This window comes from Phaenicophaeus curvirostris, chromosome 3 (genome assembly GCF_032191515.1).
Source record: "Phaenicophaeus curvirostris isolate KB17595 chromosome 3, BPBGC_Pcur_1.0, whole genome shotgun sequence".
Classification (NCBI taxonomy): Eukaryota; Metazoa; Chordata; class Aves; order Cuculiformes; family Cuculidae; genus Phaenicophaeus; species Phaenicophaeus curvirostris.
Genome location: NC_091394.1, coordinates 36,518,544 through 36,541,079, shown reverse-complemented (window position 1 = coordinate 36,541,079; position 22,536 = coordinate 36,518,544). Strand labels below are relative to the sequence as shown.

General features: G+C 39.4%; 1 protein-coding gene across 1 annotated transcript in view; it reads left to right on the top strand.

The window, feature by feature from the left end:
- The window catches only part of CAP2 (cyclase associated actin cytoskeleton regulatory protein 2), a 69,693-nt gene continuing 47,157 nt past the window's right edge, over positions 1 to 22,536 (top strand). The window contains exons 1-3 of the mRNA XM_069853678.1: positions 1 to 110; positions 11,199 to 11,323; positions 15,290 to 15,390. Of these exons, the coding sequence (XP_069709779.1) occupies positions 11,200 to 11,323; positions 15,290 to 15,390 (225 nt within the window). The 5' untranslated portion in view covers positions 1 to 110; position 11,199. The remainder of the gene's footprint in view (positions 111 to 11,198; positions 11,324 to 15,289; positions 15,391 to 22,536) is intronic.

Below are 22,536 nucleotides of genomic sequence, written 5' to 3'. Positions count from 1 at the left end.
GTGACCGTCCACGGATTTTTCATTGCAGAGAGGAGGGGAGGAAAGAAAAAGACCAAAAAAAAAAAAAAAAGCAGAATACAAACCAAACCCACAGGCTACCATCAAAGCAGGTAACCGGGCAGCGGTCCCGGGGCATCTTCGGGGACACGGGGCTGGGGGGGCGGGGTGGAAGGTGGCGCGGAGGGGACATGCGATATCTCGGGCTGGGGGCTGCGGGGCTGGGGGCCGCGGCTGGGAAAGGGCAGGGTGGATGTGGGTCAGGGCTGCGCTCCAGCCTCCCCTCCCGGCACCTGCGCGCTCCCCGCACCCCCCCACCCCCCCGCAAAATCAACGAAAAGCCGCTGGTCACCCCGAGCTTCCCGACAGGCTGGTATTAAAAACGGTTGTTTGCGCAGACCTGGCTCCGGCAAGCGGTGCCGAACGCCATGAAACCGGCGTGAGATGATGCGGTTTCGAGGGGGGAGGCAGCTGGGGGTGCGGGGGGTGACCGGGCTGCGAGCCCCGGGATGGGGGGGGAGGAGAAGATCCTCGGGGAAAGGGTTAAACAGCATCCTAGGGCGAGAGAGCTGAAGGCGGGATGCGCGCTTTTATATATATATATATATATATAAGGGATTCTGCAAATAGAAGACGGCAGGAGGAAGGCAGAAATGAAGAGGAGCGAAGCTGAGATGTTGCGTTTTGCCATAACCTGCCAGCTGAGAGGAGCGCTCCCCCAGGGGCGCAGCCAGCACGAAGCCCAGGAGGACCTGTCATGATCCCACCTAAAACCTCTAAAATCTGCCCTTTGCTTCCAGGATTGCTCTGGATCAACAGTGGGGATTTTTATCAATTAAAATTCAGATTTCATAACACACAGGGGCAGCCTTAAAAACAAAGACCTTCCGGGGAAGAAAGCTTTCTTTATAGGAATTACCCAAATGTGGCAGTTTTCCAACAATGGAAAATGTTTTCAGGAAAAAAAAAAAAATTATGCAGCAGCCAGTCCTTTAGGAAATAGTTGGAAGGAGTCTGTTTAGCAGGTGGGATCAATACTGGAGATTTTTATTCATTTGTTTCTAAGCCAGGCAAAAGTGGCAATGGCTTCTGGGCCACCGTGTTTCATTGTTCTGTGGAACTGTAGTCTGGAAATCAGTCCTCCTTCAGAAGGGTGGCTTTTAAAATAGCACAGTGGTAGACAGAACGAGTTAAAACTCAATACAGTACTTTCAAAGCCAGCCTTTTAAGGCATTACTGCAAGTCAGATATTCTAATTTTATGCAAATTTTATCCTAGCATTTCCTTTTAGTTACTTATTCTGCAAACAATAATAAACTTTTTTCAGGTTCTATACATTTTCAACGTAAGGATTCTGTAACACTCTTTGATTCGATTTTGAGCATGTTTGCACAAGAACAAAAGCAACCCACCTTCTGTAGCAAAGCCAGGTGCATGCAATGCTACAGGCCTTTTGAGTCTTGGGCATAACAAAAATGCCAGTCTTCAGAGTATTCTTACGATCCATTTGTGTCTTCCCCCTCAAATGAATGATGCTCAGATGTGGAAGGTGGACAGGCACAACTCCAAATGTAATGAATAAAACATGTTTTCGTAATTAAATAAAAACGAAGAGGATGTGCATTATTTACTATTATAGTAGAACCAACCTATGGCAAGCTTTCATTATTCTTTGCCAGCTACAGCACTTAATTTAGTGGAGAAAAGTGCTTTTTGATATACCATAAGGAGCAAGGGTACTAAGATCACATGTATTAAACTCCACCCCCCATGATCAGATTTTCTAGTTCCAGTGTATTTTTTTTATTAACCATTTAAAATACATGAGGAACCTTAAGTTGGAGGGGCAGGGAAGTATGAACAGTTCCCCAGGACTAAAATTCATCAGAATCTGAATTAGCAGATACTGGAAAAGAAGTAGAGTGCCACAAGAAGGGCTGGAAGCCAGATGGATTGTATTTAGCTCCCAGCCTTGACGTGGACTTGCAATATTACCTGCAGAAAGTGAGATAATCTTTCCATGTTTTAGTCTGTGGCCTGTCAGTGACAATAATGTTGCAAATGATATGAAGTCTAGAAAGAAAAATGATGAAGTGCCAGATATGTTAAAGAAATGCTCTTTGTAGTTCTGCACGAGTTCTAATATCATGTGCAACAGCAGCAAACATAATAGTTGCAGTTGCCACCTACTAGAACATCCAACTACATGAAAGAACATTCTTGACTTATTGGGGCAAAACAAAAAAACCACTAGTAATAAATTAGATATAAATTATTGCTGTTATTCAGAAAATTGTGTCATTATTAACTGATTAATAGATATTGCTTAATGAAGCACCACTAATATATAAAAATAATTTTAATCCTTTCTCTGAAATTTTAAGTGCATCTTGTGCAACAGGGGTAGCAATTCAGAACTTGTCATTTTCCTAAGGTATAGAGTCAGCTCCAGTTGCTCACACTTTTTTGAAAAATGAGGAAAAATGAGTCATTTTGGAAGACAGGGTTTTCTGATGCTTCAAATAAGAAATACTTTGAACACTGAAGGCTCAGTTAATCTTCAGAGCATCACTGCTAGAACAGAAGCAACACCTTTTCTAAGCAGTGTACTTTGAAATGACAAAAATACACCTAAGTACAGCTGTATCTTTGGCAGAGGTTCCGCCAATTCAGCTAGTTTACCCAGGATGTGGGTTTTGGGGTTGCTTAAACCTCTGTGAACAAGACCTCATGGCATAGATATAGCCCGAGTCCATAAACATACTGGCTACTGCTGTCTTTATTTCACGTGTTTATGTAAGATATTCTGACTATGGTAATTTCAGGGACTTTTTGTTACTGAAAAAGATCCCATTGGGACTACTTTCCTGAGTAGACGCTAATGGAAATTTCTCTGTCTGACCCACAATTTTTCAGAGATTAACAAGCTAAAGAAATTGCTTGTAAAATCCAAAATACTAGTAGTAGTATGCTGTGAATCAACAGCTGCTGCTTTTGTAGCGTATACTAAATAAACCAGGTAATTGCAGAAGTACATAATTTAATAGGTTTGTATCTTTCTAAGAAGATGTGCTCATATCCTGTGTTTTGTGTTAGTTTAAATACCAAATTGCATTTTGGAAGGAGTGCAAAGAGTGATTTACATTTCCATATGTAATCCATCATTGTTTAGAGAGAAGAAACAGCAGAATAATTCACCTAACAGCTCTGGGTCCTCTAAAACAACCATCGTAGAAAAGGCTAACTTTACCAGCATCTAAGATGTGTCAAATTTGATCTTTCTCGGCTTCATGATGCACACTAAAATAGAGGAAGGATAAATGGCCAAATGTCTCAGATCTTGTAACTAAGCCATGTTGCATGGGTTATCTTTAAAACTCAGGACCTCTAAGCAGTAACAAGGTTATAGCAGGAAACAAAAAGGTCTTTTTTAGTAGCAGGTGGCCCATTTCATTTTGAATCAGAAGCAAATGCTAGCATTGCGATGCTAGGAGTATTGTATATCAGTGGGCTGAATTTTAGCATGAGAGATTGGTAAAGGCCTCGAGTTTTTGTGATCAGTAAAGATCACAAGTGCAGAGCTAAGGGAGTACTCAAATGACAAGAAATTTGCTTCAGCCCTCCTGGCTGCTGCCATGCTGTAAGATGGGCCACAGGCTGCAGGCTGAGTGGAGTAGCTACGATGAGCCTGAGACCATCAGACACCAAGTGCTGAGATCATAATTATAGCAGGATGTTCTTCTAAGAGCAAGGAGGCTGGCTGACTAGGCTGAACTCAAGCCCAGCTATTCAGGCTTTGGCATAATACGGCTATGCCTGAGAAGTAGGGTGTGGAAGTGTTGTGAAAGGCCACCCTCACAGCAAACAAAACAGTGACTAACCTTGGTACCAAATAACTCCAGTCTCATCTCTTTCCGCGGAAGTAATTTCATAGTTTGTGTTTTTAGAGCTTGCAACTCTATCTGCTCAGTTTTAAGTTTCTGCCTTTGCTTTTCTCCTTTCACATCCCACCAGCGCTGAAACACTCCACAGGAGTTTGTACTTTGTAGAACTTACCCGTTCAGAGAGCGCAAATTCAGTTTGATTGGAACGATAGCATAAAGAGTCTTACCATTTGGTTATTATGAACTGAAGCACTTTAATAAAATCAGTGCCTGCATGCAGTATTTTCTCTGTTCAGCGAGGCAGCCTGCTTATATACAGTAATTGGACTCGTGACAGGTTATTAAGTGGATTGTATGGTTTAGGATGCTTGATTACATGAAGAACACCACACTAATACATAGTAAATGAGGTAGCTAAGAACATTGCGTTTCTGCTGATTGGAGAGATACTAAAAATCTTACACTTCATTGGAGGGAGAGAACAAAATAAAACCAAGACAAAAGACTGTGAGCATTGGTGATAGAAAAAAGGAGCATAAAAAGGATAGGAGAATGTACTTAGAAACTGGGTTGCCTTGGTTATTTTAATTCAGTCATGCTTACACAGACTGTCAAGTCTTGACTGCTGCAGTATATCATTAAATAATGAACTTGTTCTTTGTGATCACAAAGTTGATAAGACAGTCAAAATTATTCAGCAAGGGATAGGAGCTCTTCACAGAACTTACATATAATTAGAAAATGAACTGATATTCCAGGAGATGCTAAGCATGTACATGAACACATGGCATATTTTAAAGAATTTATATTAAATTATTGGGGCCCTAACCACAGTCCACACTATTATTACATTGCCACGTAGACATGTAGTTTGATGTGTGCGGTTGCTCACCCACAATTATGGGACTAAATTGGGATGTGATAAGAAATCTAAATGCGTCAACAGTCTTATGGGTACTTGTCAAAATATCGATTGTTGTACAAAGCAGTTTGGTAATATTTTTTAAACAGTGGGATACAAAAAATGTCTCTGTTCCATTCCTGCATGTTTTTGTAGACAGCAGCCTGATCGCTGGGAGAAGGAGAGAAGCAGGGGAAAAGCCAGATTGCAAACAGAGAAAATATGCTTTGTGGTTCCAGCAGCATAAAGCCAGTCAAGGGAAAAAACTTAGGTTAATTGGAAGAGGTTCTACGTGAACCTGCTTTTCCTTCTACACAATAATTTTTTTGCTTATAAAATGTAATCCTTGAAAAACCACTGAGGATATGTCAAAGAGCCAAGTCCACAGACAAGATAATTTAGGTAGCACACTCTTACCCAGAGCAGTAGAGGATTCATTCATAGCATATCAGTGGTTTTAACACATACATTGAGCTATAGACAGAAATATTTTATGATGAGTATATTGGAGCCAGACAAGACTTCAAACCAACTTACCAATCAAAGTAGCACACCCTTCACAAAAAGCAGAAGTCTCACAGACGTTTTTGTCTTTTTGTTACTCCAGGTATAACACTTGTCCATTTTAACAACAACAACAAAGTTGTCAAAATTTTAATACTGCTAGATATACAAGACTAGAATAAAAAAAAAGATATTTTCCCTCTATACTTAAAAGTGCATTGCCTCTAAGGGAGCTTATAGCAGAGGTAGGGGCAAAACAAGAAAAAAAGGTCACCAAAGTCTCTGATTTGAACCCAGAGTCATTGTCCTCACAGAGAGCTTTACAGAGAGGTCTTCTGGTTTAATCCTATCTGACATCAGTTTGACAAGCCTCTGTTTACATTCCTCCCATACAACTAATGGGAAACCAAAAACAAACCATACAAGGTAATGTTTCTGTCTGTCTACCAACACGAACTTTCTTCTAACCAATACTCCCTTGCTTTTCATTCTCCATCTGAAATCTTTTATAGCAGCAACCCAAATAGCTGCTTCTGAGCTCTGCCTGGGAACGAGCAACCCCCGGCAAGGGTGGCAAGAGAACTGCCACCTCAACATAGCTTGGAGTTGGTACATAGATTTGAATGGTGGGGTAGGAAGGCCATCCATTTCACGCTCAAGCCAACTGGTTTTTTTTTTCAGAAATGAAGTGCCATAAGACACACTTGTAATCTGGGGGGATGTTCAAGAACACATACGTGTTTCTCCTCCCTTGATATATATTGTGCAGAAGAACTCTAAAAGGACACAGTACTTATAAAATGTTCATGGCTGGCTTTCTGATAGTACCAGCTGGCTGTCTAGGGTTTTGTATATTTTATTTTGTATCTCAGAAGCAGTTTATTAAAAGACTATGAGAGAAGGCACATGTGCAGGCTGCTCTCCTTTCACTAACACTGTGATTTTCCAGGTACTGTAGGAATGTTAGATACAATTAAAATGTTTCATTGCTGCCTGTATTCTGTTTTAGGCGACTGCCTTTTTTGGCATAGAGAGGAAAAGAAAAATCTGACCTGTAGCATTTCAGGTGATAAGCACAAGTGAAACCTAGCTTAATTTTTTTTATGTGCTAAGTGGATTTGGAAAGACTGGTACTTAAGGGGAAAAAAACCCAAACAAATAAATTAACGAGTCACTTCTTTTTGTTCTAAGCTAAAAGAGTACTAGCAAGTAAACCAAACCATGAAACTTCATACTATCTCCTGCAGAATAATTATTCTTTCAGAATAATATCATACTTTATAAGGTGGAACCATTCCTGTGTTCGGAACTGCTGTTTTTATATGCCTGATAGTTCATCATATGTTTATTTTTTACCCTTATGTTACTATACTGCTTTTCCCTGTGGACTTGTTGCAGCTTATTTTTTGTTGAACTAGAGCAATATGGTCCTCTGTCATTAGTCACATACAATGATAACAGAAGCAATACCTGTGCATTTTGGCTTCTAGTTTGATGGCTGTTTGGGGTGAGTATTGCAGGGAATTTCAGTCTACAGACAAGTTTTTTTCCCTTGATAATAGATAAATGGTACTTTGAGACAGATGTCAAATTGGGGAGAAAACCAGTGTTATTTTCCCAAGGCCTGCCTATTAAGAGAGGTCTGCTTTTTTGTCCTCAGCCTGCCTTGTTCTAGCTGGTTTTGGCTTCACTTCTTCTGTGGAAGAAACAACAGATGGTAGTATTACCATCTGCTTTTAGCACTCCCAAAAAAGATATCACTAACAGTAAACAGGGCAGATCTGTGGATCCTCCCTCGTGTTTTTTTGTGCACTAGAGACAGTTAACAATGTCAGCATTTAAATGATTATCAGTAGATGTGGGTCAACACCTTTCCTGGCTCTCATTTGACCTTATTTGCAATGAAGGAGAGCGTACTTCTCCACCGAGAGAGCAACTGGATACCAAATTACATGAGACTTGAAGCACTGTTGCTTTTAACTTCTTATAGGTCATCAGCATCAACCCCAGAAAAAGCTATATGATTAACTCTGATAACCCACTTCAAGATCAAAGGTGTAATTAAAATCCTGGTAGAGATAAGATAGAGAATCTGTCTGGATGTGAAAATGTGCTTAAAGGGAGTGGAAGCATCCTATAGAAGTATTTACATCCTCTTTACTTTTCATTAGCATGCAAAGATTTAATTTGGCACTGTAAGTAGACCAGTCCTATTATTTATTTATAATATAAACCCTGATGCTATATCACACGGACAGTATCTTCACAGATCTTCAGGCTGTACTGTTTGTGTTCTGACTCCTTTTGAGCTGTGCCTTTGCGGTGTCGGTTTCACCATACAGGGTGCAGCATGGAATGATAAGTAATCAGATGAATAGCTGAATATAGGCCAAGAAAATGCAGAAGGCTGTCATAATATGAGCTAAATACGTGAATCTCTAAATATAGGCAAAGATGTCAATGCTTAGATTGTGGATAAGTGAAGAGAGTTGTCATCTATTGCTTAGTGGAGTCCACTTCAGAAAAGTTACATGAGTTCCAGTCTTGTCTTTAAGATAGATACCTAGTCAACTGATGGTAAAGTGAAGTGTGAATAAGGTTATTATATGTACAACTGACCTGCTCTTGTAGTGTAATGACAAAAAATATACTTGCACTTTACTCATACATAACAGGAGTACCTGTGTGTATACTTATGTGCACACACGTATATAAATGTAGAAATAACTACCATGTAGTCATGAATGTGTAACTGCACAGATAAAAAGGTAGGTTCAGTGCAAATATAATGATTGAGTTCTTAAGTGTAACATTGCTTATAAAAACAATGAAACCTTGGCATCCCTAGTTTTATGGTAAAAATAGTTCCTACTTCTCTCTAAAAGGACTATAACAATACATTATTCAGTGTTTGCCTTGCTGCTGATAGGTCCTTTTGGAAGAACAATGTTGTAGTTCACCAGCTAACGGGACTAGAATAAAGCTGTAAAGAATGTAGCGAGCAAAAGACTACATCGTAGTTGGAAAGTGTTGCATAAAAATGTCCGTAGGGTTATTGAGTTGGGTTGTTCTCTTGAGCTTCTGACACCATTATCTGTATTGTTAGCATCTTACAGGGGGCAGCTTGATGGGTAGAACGTTACCAGTTTTATCCACCTCTGTTCATTTGTAAGATTCCTCAGACTTCAAAGTGTGTGCAGTAAAATACATTTGGTTTGCAGTCAAACAATTGGGTCCTTCCACAGGCAAAATCAGGCTGAAGAGACCAAAAAGCAGCAGGTCTTTCAAAGAAATTTTTAGGTGTCATCATGGACAATTTTAAGGCAGATGAAAAGAAAAAAACAAAACCCTAGCAGACTATATGTTCAAATAAAGGGAAAAAAACCCCAAACCTCTACTATATGTTCAAATAAACACAAACAGGAACTATACTGGAAATATACTTTAAGATACTGATGAAATGAGTTGACTGTTAGTATGCTATGTTACACCAACCTAACTTTAAACTGGTTTAAAACATAACTTTTAAAACAGACACCATTTTAGGCTTTTATGTATCAGAGTAAAATGTGAACAGAATGTTTCCATTAGATTTTTGAGGATAAATAGAGCTTTGTTTTAAGAAGAGGCTTAGTATTCTCACAAAAGTTTGCACACTTCAGAAGCTTTCCTGACGCCTTCATCTCATTCCTGCCAAGCTGCATGTAACCTTAGAAAAAGCTAAGGTGGTCTTTTGAAAAATTAATTGATTTTTCAATCAGAATACTGTGCATTTTCAGTATAAGCAGAGAAAGCCCATCTGAGTGTTGGCAGTGTTTATATGCACACTGCCTAATGTCATCCTCTTTTAGGGGTTTGCTTTTTCATTTAATGTAAATAGGAAAAACCCATAAAACCCAGACAAAACTTTCTCATGAGAATGGTTCTGCCAAGGGTTTCTCACTGTAAAATCCTCTGCATCACTTTTAGGTCAAACACAAACCTCACTGTATTTATAGGGTAAAGTCTGAAGGTCGCACCTTGTTTGGCTGGCAGCATGACTCAGCATGCATTTCCACAGTCCTAGTAGCTAATCTTCTCTCACATTTAAATTTTAAAAGTAAAAATACTACTATTATTTTTATTCATAAGAAAGCTCAATATTAACTTGTCAATCAAAGCCCTTCTTTCCCTGTTACTTTACTTTTTAATTATAACATTTAGGCATTCTCCCCTAGTATGGGTACCCTGAAGCAGCATAGTTTGTTTTGCTTGCTAGTGTTGCATAATATTGCATGGCTTATTGAGAGCAACTGTTCTGTTAGCAGGCTATTCCTTGAGAACTAATACGTGTGTATGTATTACAGTGGAGAGGAGGGAGCTGGCCTCATTTCCCAAGTGACAGGGTCAGGACAAGAGGGAATGGCCTCAAGTTCTGCCAGGGCAGGTTCAGGATTGACATCAGGAAAAAAATTTTCACGGAAAGGGTCACTGGGCACTGGAACAGGCTGCCCAGGGAGGTGGTTGAGTCCCCTTCCCTGGAGGTGTTTAAGGGATGAGTGGATGAGGTGCTGAGGGGCATGGCTTAGTGATTGATAGGAATGGTTGGAGTTGATGATCCAGTGGGTCTTTTCCAATGTAGTGATTCTGTGATTCACACATATATTCCAGGTGTGCCTAACCTTTCTAGTCTACAAGCTATACACCAATCAGTGTCTTATAGCAGAGTGCCAAGGGGGCAGGGACCCCAGGGAGCCACTGACTACCTGCTTTCCTCAGCTGGGGATGCAAGTTGTCCCATTGGTCCTACTTCTGCAGTGCTGGGCAGGGGATGTAACCCCAGCGTGGGAGCTGTTCACAGGAGTCATGTTAATCGAGAGCCATAGATCACCCTCCCCCTAACTGTATGTCACTTAGCAGAATAAAACACTCACAACCTTAAGTGGGAAAGTTGTACATTAAGCTTGTTATATTAAATGATAGGGGATTTAAACATAGCTTTGTCTTTGCTTATGTAACTGTTTCTCAGTCTGAGGTGTATATAGCACTGTGTTCCCTGAGACGTTGGCCAGTATTCAAAAATGTCAATGCCTACACTTCCTCACATGTAAGGAAGCAGATCATCACATTGTAGGGAAAGAAAGTAATGTGTGAGTTGTTAAAAATTTAACCTTCCATTTCATTTTAAATCAAAAGCACTGCAGCGGTACTGTACATACAGGCCCCTGGGTTATTTTTCTTTTCTTTCCAAAGGTTAATTAGTGCCTGATTTAAAATGCTTGACAAGCACTGATTCACATTGGGTACTTCTGTAAGAAAAAAATTAAATGATAGGAAATCATGAGAGAAGAACGAACGAAAGACCATAGCTTCTTGCATAGCCTTCAGTAAAGTGTCTGAGTCTTACTACAAAGCATAAAAGGCTGAGGCAAATTTCAAAACGCACCTTTTAAAAACTCAAGAGGTGTACATTTGAAGTCTAGCTTTCATTTAAGTATTAACTGGGTCTGTGGTTTTGCCTCTGTAAATGGATGATAAATATCATTGTAGATATAAACTTTTACCAATGACACAAATATTTCAGTTATCTCAGTATCTGATGGGGGCATCCATGTGTATTTGTCATAAATTGTCCACATATAGGCTGTCCAAAGCTACACTAGCAGTGGTTTGAATCTGCTGTTTACAATGAAAAACCAGAGCTGAGTACTGATCATGTTCCCTGTTGACACAGGAGCGAGTTACCAAATGGCAGCTGCTTCACTGCAGCTGCTTGTATGCCAGAAAGACAATACTTAAAGAATACAAGTTTTACCATAGAAGCTGATAAAAGATAAAGCCACAAGATGAACAGAACTGTAACATGAACTCAGGCATGGGTTTTCCTTGGAGGCGTCTAACACTATGTCTGTCCTTATTGATTTTTTTTTCAGAATGGCAGAGACTGATGGTTTGATGGAGAGACTGGAGAAAGCAGTGACTCGTCTTGAATCATTGTTTTCAGATTCACACAGATCTGTTGGAATGGAGTGTGATGCCATCAATGGAGTCAATGGCAGTAAGTCTGCTTTACTGAAGTACTGTTTTTCTGCTATTAAAAAATTGGCTTGCAAGTAGCACAAGTGTTTATCTTCTTAGAGGGAGTGCAGTCCCACTCCTTACAAATTCCACATCAAAGGTAGTATTTTTAAAAATGTATTTGGAAATACCCTATGACAAGCTTAGTTTTACACAAAATTAGAAATTAATATAGCCTAGACAATTCAAAATTTGACTAGTCTTTTAAAAATATTGTCCACATTTCAACCTTAATAGCCTTTTCCTATTCAGTGTTTATATTGTTGTAGATAACTCACTGGATGAAAATATCTGCTCAAGCTCTATTAGCAGAAAAAAAATTAGATATCCTGAAAATTTACAGCATAAATATTCCTGAATAAGTCAGCAATATAAACATTGAGTTCTCTGAATTTCACAGTGCGGACCTACTTCATTTCACTACCTTTCCAGTACGTAAAAGGAGGCTACAGGAAAGGTGTGGAGGGGCTCTTTATCAGGGAGTGCAGTGGTGGGATAAGGGGCAATGGGTTTAAGGTGAAAGAGAGGAAATTTAGATTAGGTATTGGGAAGAAATGTTTTATTATGAGGGTGGTGAGGCACTGGAACAAGTTGCCCAGAGAAGTTGTTGATGCCCCATCCCTGAAGGTTTTCAGGGACTGATGCGGCTTTGAGCAACCTCATCTAGTGGAAGGTGTCCCTGTCAATGACAGGGGATTTGGAACTGGATGAACTTTAAGGTCCCTTCCAACCCAAACCATTCTATGATTCTATGATTTAATTATTTAATATACTTAACCAAACATGAGTTTTCATAAGCATCTGTTTGCTAAGCGCTGCCACACGTCCACAGCCTGACTTTGTTATGTCTTGAGCTCTCCCTTCTCAAGTGGATCTCCAAAGCACCACATTGGAGAATACATAAAAAGAAGTCTGTCTTCATTTCTTCACATCATATCACCAAATCGTAGTTTTCCATACTGTAATGTTTTTGTTGTTCCTAAAATTTGCAGGATAAATAACCTTATAAATACATTCCTTTCTGCAGAGCTTTTTCACCCAGAACCCTGACAGATAATCCTTCACTAGCTTGATGTCCTTTACTTTTGTATTCCTTGGCTCTGTCCTACATTCTCCAGAGAAGAGCACATCCCAGTTTGGACTCAGTTGCTGTACAGAACAAGTAGAAAGTTGCCATCAGCTTCTTTACTGACATGGAAGCAAGTCAGTGTATGTCAGCTTCTTTGTTGTCCTTGTATGTGAGCCCTCACCCAACAACACATGAGGGACCTTCTCCACGGCTGGATATGCCATGGGCCTGCACACTGGCAGCTGCTGTGGAGCAGCTAACTGCAAACACCATGTTTCTATGACAGGAAAGCAGCATCTTCCAGCAGGCTTCCATAGCAGAGGAGTTAGCCAGTCACAGTAAGCTTCATTAATTGAAAATGTACAGTCCAGAGAACACCTAGACAGCTAGTAACCTGTAGCAAAGTAATGGAGAAGCATGATCCATGCACAAACTGACAAAGAAATCCATCACTACTAGGAAATCTATGGTTTTTTTAAAAAAATACAGGCTTCAATCCTATGATGAATCCATTGAGGTGAATCTCTGTATTAATCCAGAGCTCAGTATTGCAGAGCCAGAGCTGCTTTCAGAAAAGGAGATGAACTCACCATGTGAGGCACTTCCATGAAAATTGCTGTATCCTTGGCCTAAACTAAGAGCTCAGTTGGGTGTAATGATTCACCCTCCAGGGAAGCAGAGCCTTAAAACCCCAGCAGGTCCCTAGAAGAAATCAACCAACAAACCTTGTTGGAGTGAGATTAAAAAGCACACCTGCTGAGAGACTGCAGTAAGAAGCTGAGATGAGCAGCATTGCAGGGCACCTGCCAGCCTGCACCACATCTCCAGGCGGAGCCGTCTCATGCAGAGACTCAGGGACTAGCTTTTGCTGATGCAGATAGGAAAGACCATACTAGTTCTTCAGTTTTGGGTGACTGGTATGCATGTAGCACCACAAACATCATCCTGCATGCCTGTGTTAATGTGCTTCTGCAGAGGTTCACATAACCTCCAAGGCAGCTGTGGAGTTGGCAGTCTTACAGAACAGGTCTGTTTTTCTTTTTTCTTCTTTAAAACTGACACTCAGCCAGAATGTGACCTTTTTTAAGTTGCCAGTGGAAATGGAGATATATTTCTTTGTTCTACTAAGACCCCCTCCCCTAAAAGACCATTCCATAATTAGAATTCCTACCAAAAAATAACCTTGAATTTTCAGTCAATAGTTTTTCAGAAACAACAAAATAATGAGGAGGATGGGAGAACTGTACTTTTACTGGTTTCCTAAATGGAATTACAACAGCAGGATTGCAAACAAATCATTCAATTGCTCTGCACAGCCCACAGCAAATTCTAGTAAATGCTCCTGGGAGTTAGCTGTATTGAATAGTAAATAATAGCTTAGATGATTCTAGTTTTGCATAGGACAATTGCCATTTGGTGAACTGCTATTTAAAACTCTGCTCTGAAGTAAAAGGTTACCATGATTCTCTTGGAGACACATACAGATTTTGACAAAGAACATAAATGGGATTTGGAAAGCATCTCCACAGCTAAAACCTTTTGTACACTAGGTCCTTTGAATGGTTTACACACAAACACTTAATATGGAAGAAAGCCCAGAAATTCCTCAGAATTAAAGGTGAGTGACATCAGGAGAACAAAAGGAGCCTTGAAATCCTGCCTAGCTGGCTAGCTACATTTCTTTTTATTTCACACTGGCCATCGCAAACTCCAATTGCCAGAGCCTTTCTTTGTTTCTGTCAAGGAGCCAGATGACTCTTGTGGAATAAAGAGGGCTTTCAAGATTATAAATTTGGACACAATTGTCACATAGTGCCAAAAGGTTAAAGCAAACTCTCCGAGGAAAGTCTGGTACCTCTTCAGAGCAACCTTCAGGCTTCATTAGTGAGGGAGAGAGGCTGGGAAGAATTTTACCCTTGGTCTCTCAGATCCTACAGATGCCACAAATTCACACGTGTGTTGCTTATGCCAGATCTGGCAAAGGTTCTGAGGCATAGACAAGATATGGGGATATGTCAGAGAGTAAAGGGAGTGCTGGAAAGCATCCAAGGAAAGATTATTTTTGCTGTCTTAGAAGGTACCACACAGAGCAATTTAGAAGCCAGGTGCATAAGAAACTGAGTCTTATATGCATTTTCTGATTGTACACTTTCTCAGGAAAATGTTCTGTATACCAAACAGGAAAACAGCATTTTTATTCCTCTGCTAGAATGTATTATATCATATATATAGTCAATGGGATGTGTCATCTGTAAGACTTGTTTGGTTTTTCTTTATCCAGTGACATTTGTGCAAGGTCAGACAACAAAATAAAGAGATTACAAAGCCACATCTTACTGCATAAATCCACTGTCAGCCCATTCCAAAGACTGTATCTTACTGGAAACTGAATTGCTTGCTATTAAGAGCCACCAAACAATACAAAGATCTTCAAGAATGAGTGGATAGTATAAAAATAGTTGTTCAGTACAGTGCAGCTTCTTTTTAGGGGATAATATTTATTTTATTTACAACAGTAGAATTTCATTAAGACAATAATGCTTATCAGGCCACTAGCCTCTTGAAGGGCTGAGAAATGTTTATTTTAGCACCTGTTATTTTAAGACAAGAGGCTTCCCACTACATTATAAAAATTCTCTTCATGTTCCTAGACAAGTTCTACTAAGAGCAGGGTTTGGGGTTTTTTTCCCTTTGTAGCTAGGGAAAATCATTATACATCTTTTTTCACTGATATCACAAATAAATGAGTACAGCAGAAATTAAGTTATAGCGGTTTGCCCTGTTTCTATGGTATTTCTTCTCCATCTGCTACGAAGAAATGTTTTATGCAGTATGTACTTTATGAAGCCATTATAATGGAATGCTTTTCTTCTATAGGCATAGCACCATATGTTGAAGCCTTTGATAGGCTGCTGAATGGAAGTGTTGCTGAGTTTCTCAGGTACAGCAAGATTCTTGAAGGTGATGTGAAGACACATGTGAGTATTTACTCAGATTTTCTCCCCGTGATATAATAGTACAAGTCTTGGAATCTGTGCGATCAGCTTTGATTGCCGAGTGGAGGAGAATATTAATAGCAGTACTCTGAATTATTAGTTACTGTAATATTAATAACCTGGCATAACACACCAAGGACAGTTGGTTCAGGAAAGGCAAGACGCTGTACAGATTCCAAAGAGGCTACTCCCCTTCTACAGCACCAAAAGTTGAAGACCATAGTATGCAAAATGTATAAATTTGAATTGTCCTGTTGGTTGCTAAGCCTTGCATGACAGGAATGCAATTAAGAACACGAGTCAACAAATGAGTAGCAAGCAATAGGTGGGTCTTAGCAGTGGTAGCTTCTTGAGGTTGTCTTCTAGGCACATGTATCATCATTCCAGTTAACGTAGAGATTTTGTTCTTTTGCTTGTTTGATTTTTTTGTTCACGTCTCTTGTATTTGGAACCACATAGCAGACTGAAAAATTAGTATGTTGGACGTTTCAATGACTTATTTTTTGCCACATTTGTCACAGCATGATGGACCGGTCTTGCCAACAGCTCAACAATATAGATTTTGGAAAAAGAAACCACTCCAAAAGAGCCAGAGTCAGGTTGAGCTGTATCTGAAGGAGTGTGAAGCTTTTGGTTCCATGTGTACACTTCCCAGTTCATTGCAGCTGCTGCTCTGCATAACAAATGCTGTAGCCAGAAAAACATGCAGTCCTACAAGCTAGTGGGACTTATAGTGCATGGCCAGCATAAATATTTTGCAAGGCAGCCAAAGTAACCAGTCTAATCACAGAGCAAGAGCTCTGGGATTATTTTGTGAACTGTGTTTTCTCCGTGGTGTTATGTATTCTTGTTGATAGGGTAGAGTTTCTGACCTAGTTAGGGCTAGGAAACTGGACTCAGTAAGGAAATCAGGCAGTTCTAGAGGATCTTTATGTTTCTAAGGAAATGCTGCACTTTATTTTTATTTGAAAAATCTTATTCACCTTAACAGTTATACTAGAAGATTCAATGTATTTTTTTTTCAATATTTTTTACTTTGTTCTTAAATTAGGGAAAAAATAATAAAGTGGGGAGAGCAGGGTGGGAATCATCAGCCTAACTGACCAGAGAATTGCTCCCTGGAGAGAACTGCTTTTAGCTTTGGTCATTACATTCATTAGACACCATTATTTTGCAGCTGATTTCTCTACAGTCTAGATCTGAGAGATACAGAAATAGCCTTAGTAACAACACTAAGCAGGGAAAAAAAATTGCATTTAACATTCTAAATGACTAAAATCTTTTTAATATACACTATCTGTAAATGTTTAAATCAGTAAGTCTATTAATTTATGCATTTGCCAGTATTTGATACTTATAATTGAGTCCATATAAAAGATTATTAATAATTTATCTGCTGTCTGGACAGTCATATTGTTGATGCAAACTGTGGTAAGGAGTATTTGTTAGGACCATGAGATTAGACATAAACAACTTTCTTCTACATAAAGAAACTGGTGATTCTGGTTGCAGCCTATTAATATTCTGAAATCTTAGATTCTGAATTTACAACACGAAGCAGACTGTGGTTGCCTTATGCTCATGCTTATCACTGAAGCAACATCTGTGCTTTACCTTAACAAGTGGAACAAGGAGTATTTTTCTTCTGGGTGTCCTATAGACCATGTGTCCTCAGCATTATACTTGCAGCTGCTGCCTCTTTCACATAATGAGCTGAAGGGAAGGTTGTATTTTATTTCAGAAAACACCTGTTGCCTAGAAAAACCTCACATACCTGACTGACCAGAATGGTAATATGAGAGAAAGAGAGACTCCACATTATGCTAAAGAAATGAGGGATTTAACATGATGTGTTTTGTGCTGATTGCTGTAAGGATTGTGTGGTTTGTGTTTCTGGCGAAATGAAGAATACAGCCATTACTAATACCTGCTGTGGAGCCCCATTCCTATTTTTTCAGCATGCTGTATTCTAAGTGGTCTATTGAAAGAGAACAAAATAAAAAAAGAGAACTAATAGCTAGCTCTTGGCTCTGCTATATGCAGTGGCATGATGGATTTTGCAAAGAATAGTTTATCAAAGGAGAGGTCTGCTTAGACTCAATCTTGAGAGCACCATGTTTCTCATTCAAATTATAGCACATGCAGTGGTGAATCTCTGAGGTCAACTGCATTAAAGAAACTAACCACTTTTTAAAAGGCGGAGAGAATGGCTAAGGTTTTTACTTTGTCATTTTCAAGTAAATTGTCCTAAATGGCTAAGATGAGATCTTTTTCCTGTTGTGTCACTATAGAATAAAAATCTGGTGATTATGTGGATATTTCTATGAAATACAAGTCCCTTACAGGCACACAGGAAACCACTTTCCGCTCTCCATGTGATAACTACAGAGTGTGCAAAGTCAGTAAAAAAAGTGCATATGTCCAGGACTGCTGCCAAACAGCTGCCTTTAGCCTGACATACCAGTGTCTTGGAGGCTGTCACCAACTATTACAGGTTTTAACAGCCCCGAGGATGACAACATGTGTGCCAACACTGAACCATTCTTCTGTCAGAATGAGGGAAATTCAAAAGCACTATGTAAAATAGACTAAGGATCTCATAGGTAGTTCCCTTATGCCCAGCAGATAGGATAGCACTGGCTGATTGCTGGATGAGAGACACAAGTCCTATCACTCTTTATCCAGAAGGATCCACCACCTCAGAAAATGTGCTGAGGGTGACAAAGGGCTACATGTGGAAGGTATGATCTACCTTCAGATGGTGTCCCAGTGAGGAAGCTGGTCAAGCAGGTTTGATGTGATTTACAGCCTGTCAAAGCAAAACAAGCAAAATTTTAGAAAGCCAAAAAGCAGGTTTTTTGTGATGCGTTTATTACAAATTTCTTCATATTGTTTTTGTTTATGTGATATCTCCATGCTGGAATACTTTGGCTTGGGTTTGGATAATGTACCAGATGAGACAGAATGATAAGAAGAGAATGTACTAGTTCTACAAGAGAAGGACAGATAACATAACATTTCCATATTTTAGCATTTTATGTGATATAGAGTGGAGTAGTATCATAGCCTTCCTGTCAAACACATAAACTAGTACTTGCCTTTTTATTTAATTGTTTATTTGTAAAAATCTTTTAATCTCCCAACCCCACCAGTTGAAAGAACAGATTGTCTGAGAGATTCAGTTATGTTCCTTCTTCTCTCATCCAAGCATTTTAGCTTGGAAAGAAAAAAGCTATAGAAATATTAATGTCTCTTCGCTCCTGTCTCCAATCAACTTCCAGCTGTTGAAAAGCACAGCTCAGACAGAAAACCACCTTGGAGCATTAAGAAATAAAAAGGCTGTTGCTTAGCTTGCTCCTTACTGGAAGAGAGTTTAGATACAATTAATTACATGTATGACTACATCAACAAGATAGCATGGACCAGCAATTCACAGCATATCATCCAATCTGCAGGGGTTCTCTGTGTGCATGCACTGATTTGTTATCTCTGTGAGCAGGGGAAACTATGTTCACCCCAGAAATGCTGGTCATATGCACATACCCACGGAGTTTCTTTTCCTTATCTATTACATGAAAGCAATGGCGTTCTCCTCTCCTCCTTCCAGGCATAGTCCATGGAAATATAGACAGACAACTGGAAGCAGGAATTATCTTTCATGAGGTATATAGATGCACTTTGCAAAGTGCAGCTCCAGTTTGGCCTGTCAGTGAAGTTAAAAAATCCTGGCTTCCTCATTGTATTATTTATGTTATTTTATGGTCGTTATTAAACATGAAAGAGCTGTGTAGTGTTTTGTCTTGTGAGAGATGTTGAAAAATTAGTCAATGATTTTCATAGCCCTGAACATTCAAAGGGATGTGCTGCTCCCCGTGATGATACACCAATAACCACTTTTGCCCTTTATCTTACCTGATCTAAACACAGGCTATCAAACCCATTATTTGACTGATTCCTCGTTAACAAGGCAATTTGCTTACGGGGCAACAGAATGCACAAGTGTACTCTCGTGTTCATCTTTTGTACCCAGGGGCTGTGTGGTTTTAGGCATTGTGTTGAAAGTTGAATTAGAGCTCAGAGAGAAGAATGATGTCAACATGCCCAAAGAGAAGCTTGCTGTCCAGCTGCCTTTGCATTTCTGTGATAGGTATTTTCTGCTACATGAAATAAACACCAAACCAAGTAGCTACTACAGGACTGGGAAAAACAGGATACATAAAAAAGAATAAAAGGACAAACATTTTTAACAGCATACGAAATGCTCTCAGCTGAAAGAAAAAGCCTAAGTGTAGAAGACAATAGTGCTATCCATCAGAAGTGAAAAAAAGAAATCGTCAACCAAAAAAACCACCATGGAAATCTATTAATATTGAAATTGATTTTGTAATGTTAATTCAGCTGTATTTCTCACTGTGAATGTGTATTACAAGATACTTTATAAGACTAGAAATAAGGACTGTTTGCTTTAACATTACAAGACAGATGGAAATGCAATAAGTACAATGTAGCCAAGTGACTAATTCAGAAAAAGTATAATTTTTAGGAGCTTTACAACTTTTGATGCTCTGTTCCAAAGGACCACTTCACTTGTGGCCTAGGTATTGGATCCAGCTTTCAAATCAAGCAGGATTTATTGTATCAGGCGTGGTGGTGTGTAGACACGGTTTCACCTATACGAGTGTAAGACACCTGTTTGGGAATAAAGATGGTTCCTGAGTGTGAAAAACCAGTCCATGGCGAGTCTAGACCAACACCCCCTGAAAGAGTGAGACTTTTTTCATTAATTTTGATGGCAACTGACTCAGGCTCTTGACACTGGCATTGCAGCAAATACCACTTGCTTTTCTTCTTATTTAAAAAGGCAAGGAAGAGACAAAGGTCAAATAGACTCTACTGAAAAGTACATGCCATAGTGGCCAATGCTGGGCATTTAGTTGTGTGTTGCTGGCATAAGAAACGTGCACTTGTACGTTTAGGGGGGTGGTGGTGGGAATGAGAGAACATTCCATATGGCATTCCCTCAGTCAGAAACCTAAGAAATCAGAAACACAAACAGTCAAGGCTGTCAGCATTTCTTTATAAACTGTTTCCATGAGGCTTCTTTGCATATGGAGTAGTTACTGACTAAATCTGTAAGTAGCTATGTTGATTTCAAAGTAATGCAGTTGATCAGGGACCATTTTTTGGGGTAAGTCTAATACTGTTGACCCCTAAAGGCAGGGGTTATATGTGTTTGTGGTTCCTCAGTACAGAGATTTTCTGATCTCCAAAGGATGCCAGGAAAAATATTTCAAAATTATTTGACTGTGAAACTTTATATGTAATGGAAACCCAAAGAAAACTACATCATGTTTGTGCAAGAAGGTGTTAAAAAATAACTTGTTCATATGAAAAAAAAATCCAGTAGTGAAGAGCTCTTCAATTGACTTGATAAATTCAGAATAATGTTGTGTTCAGTAGATTTAAGGTCCATGTTTTATCAATAATTTAATTAATGATAGGAGCAATTAATCAAGGGTTACTTTATATTTTCAGCCATCTGAAGCCTAAGTCAGAATGATCATATGCTGTAGCTCATACTAATTTTGCTATCCTCAAAAAATTTTTCATTGAAGCCCTGTAAGAGCAAATTTGAGTCTACTGACAGGAAATCTGTTTTTCTTGGTGGTTTTCCAGGAGAGGTGATGTATAGACCTAAGGTGTTAGTGCCCCAGAGGTTGAAAGCTACTGCGTCAGCTAAAGTAAAAATCATAAGGTGATAAAATTACATGGCTAAATGATGGGTGGCTTTAGTGTGTGGACCAGCTGCACTCAGCCACACATACAGCATGAGGGTGTCTCAGTGAGCCTGGTGGAAAGTCATGGCATAGAACACTTGCCAGTGTAAAGAGAAATTTATTAGGGAGGATTGGAGACAAAGTTGGCACAACTCCAAGGTCCATGATAAGGTAATCAGTCGTTTTTGTGTTTCTCTCTGATTCAAAGCAGTCCAGGGTTGGGAGGGATTAGGTGGCAGTCGTCTCAGGCATTCAGCCTTGGAATGAGGTCTGTGGTTCTTATGGCAGTAATTTCCAGTGAACCCCTGGCAAATTAAATTGTCTTGATCCATCAGGAAAATCAAGACAGAGGAGCAGAGAGACAGTATCCATTCTTTTATCATTGGAATGAACCCCTTGTGACTGAAAGCTCTCTTTACTGGCATCAGTGCTTACGACTCTTACTTCTCTTGCAAAGAATTATGATTTTTCAGGTTAGTTTAGTAACATTATATAAGCCCATTTATTTCAGACAGGCTATGAATGAGTCTCTTCTTAGTTTTCAGTCTTGTTCTCTCTGAAAAGCATGTGCACACTCTTTTCACTCATCCTGCCTCCCCATCCCTGACCTGCTTTTATTTTGCTAGTTGGTGGTTGCAACTGTTTTGAGTGTATAGAAATGCTGGGCTTATAAACTGAGAAGGCTGTTCATTGTAGTCAACAAAAAAACAAACAATGAGCTCAGAATCTGGCTCTTCAGTCAGTTTCTAGTAAAGAGGAGTTCAGTGAATAATGAGAATTAAGCCACAAGGGAAACCAATGCACGGTTTGAATGTTGTTTTAAATAAGCTGTGAGTGCTGTCAGGAGTGATGAGGGTAGAATGTGGCCACAAATGTGTATTGCCTCTTTTTATCCAGTATAAACTGCATGATCGATATGGCCAGATTTCTGAATATTGAAAAGTCCATTAGGACAGATTAAGCCATGTCACTGTCACTGCTAACTTGTTAGTCTACTGACACCCATAAATTGAACTATAATTTCCATAAGCAGTTTAATTTTTGCTGGTTTGTTTCGTAAGTTTAATTGCATATTTTATTCTAAATCCCAGATATATAATAAAGGACTTTAAGGCTGAAATATTTCTTGTTGTTTTAACTCATGTTCTGTTTTAAAAAAGCACCTTAGGTCAGATCTGCTTTTCAGTCACATCAGTGTGCCTGTAGATAACTACCTTGGTTTTCAGAGAGGCTGAGGCTCCTTCTCCAAGTAAGTGTACGCTTTTGGCAGTTAGCACCTCTGGGAAGGAAAGCATGGTTCAGGTGGGAAGAAACCTTAAATATCATTCTAGATGTGTCAGCTTTAAGCTTT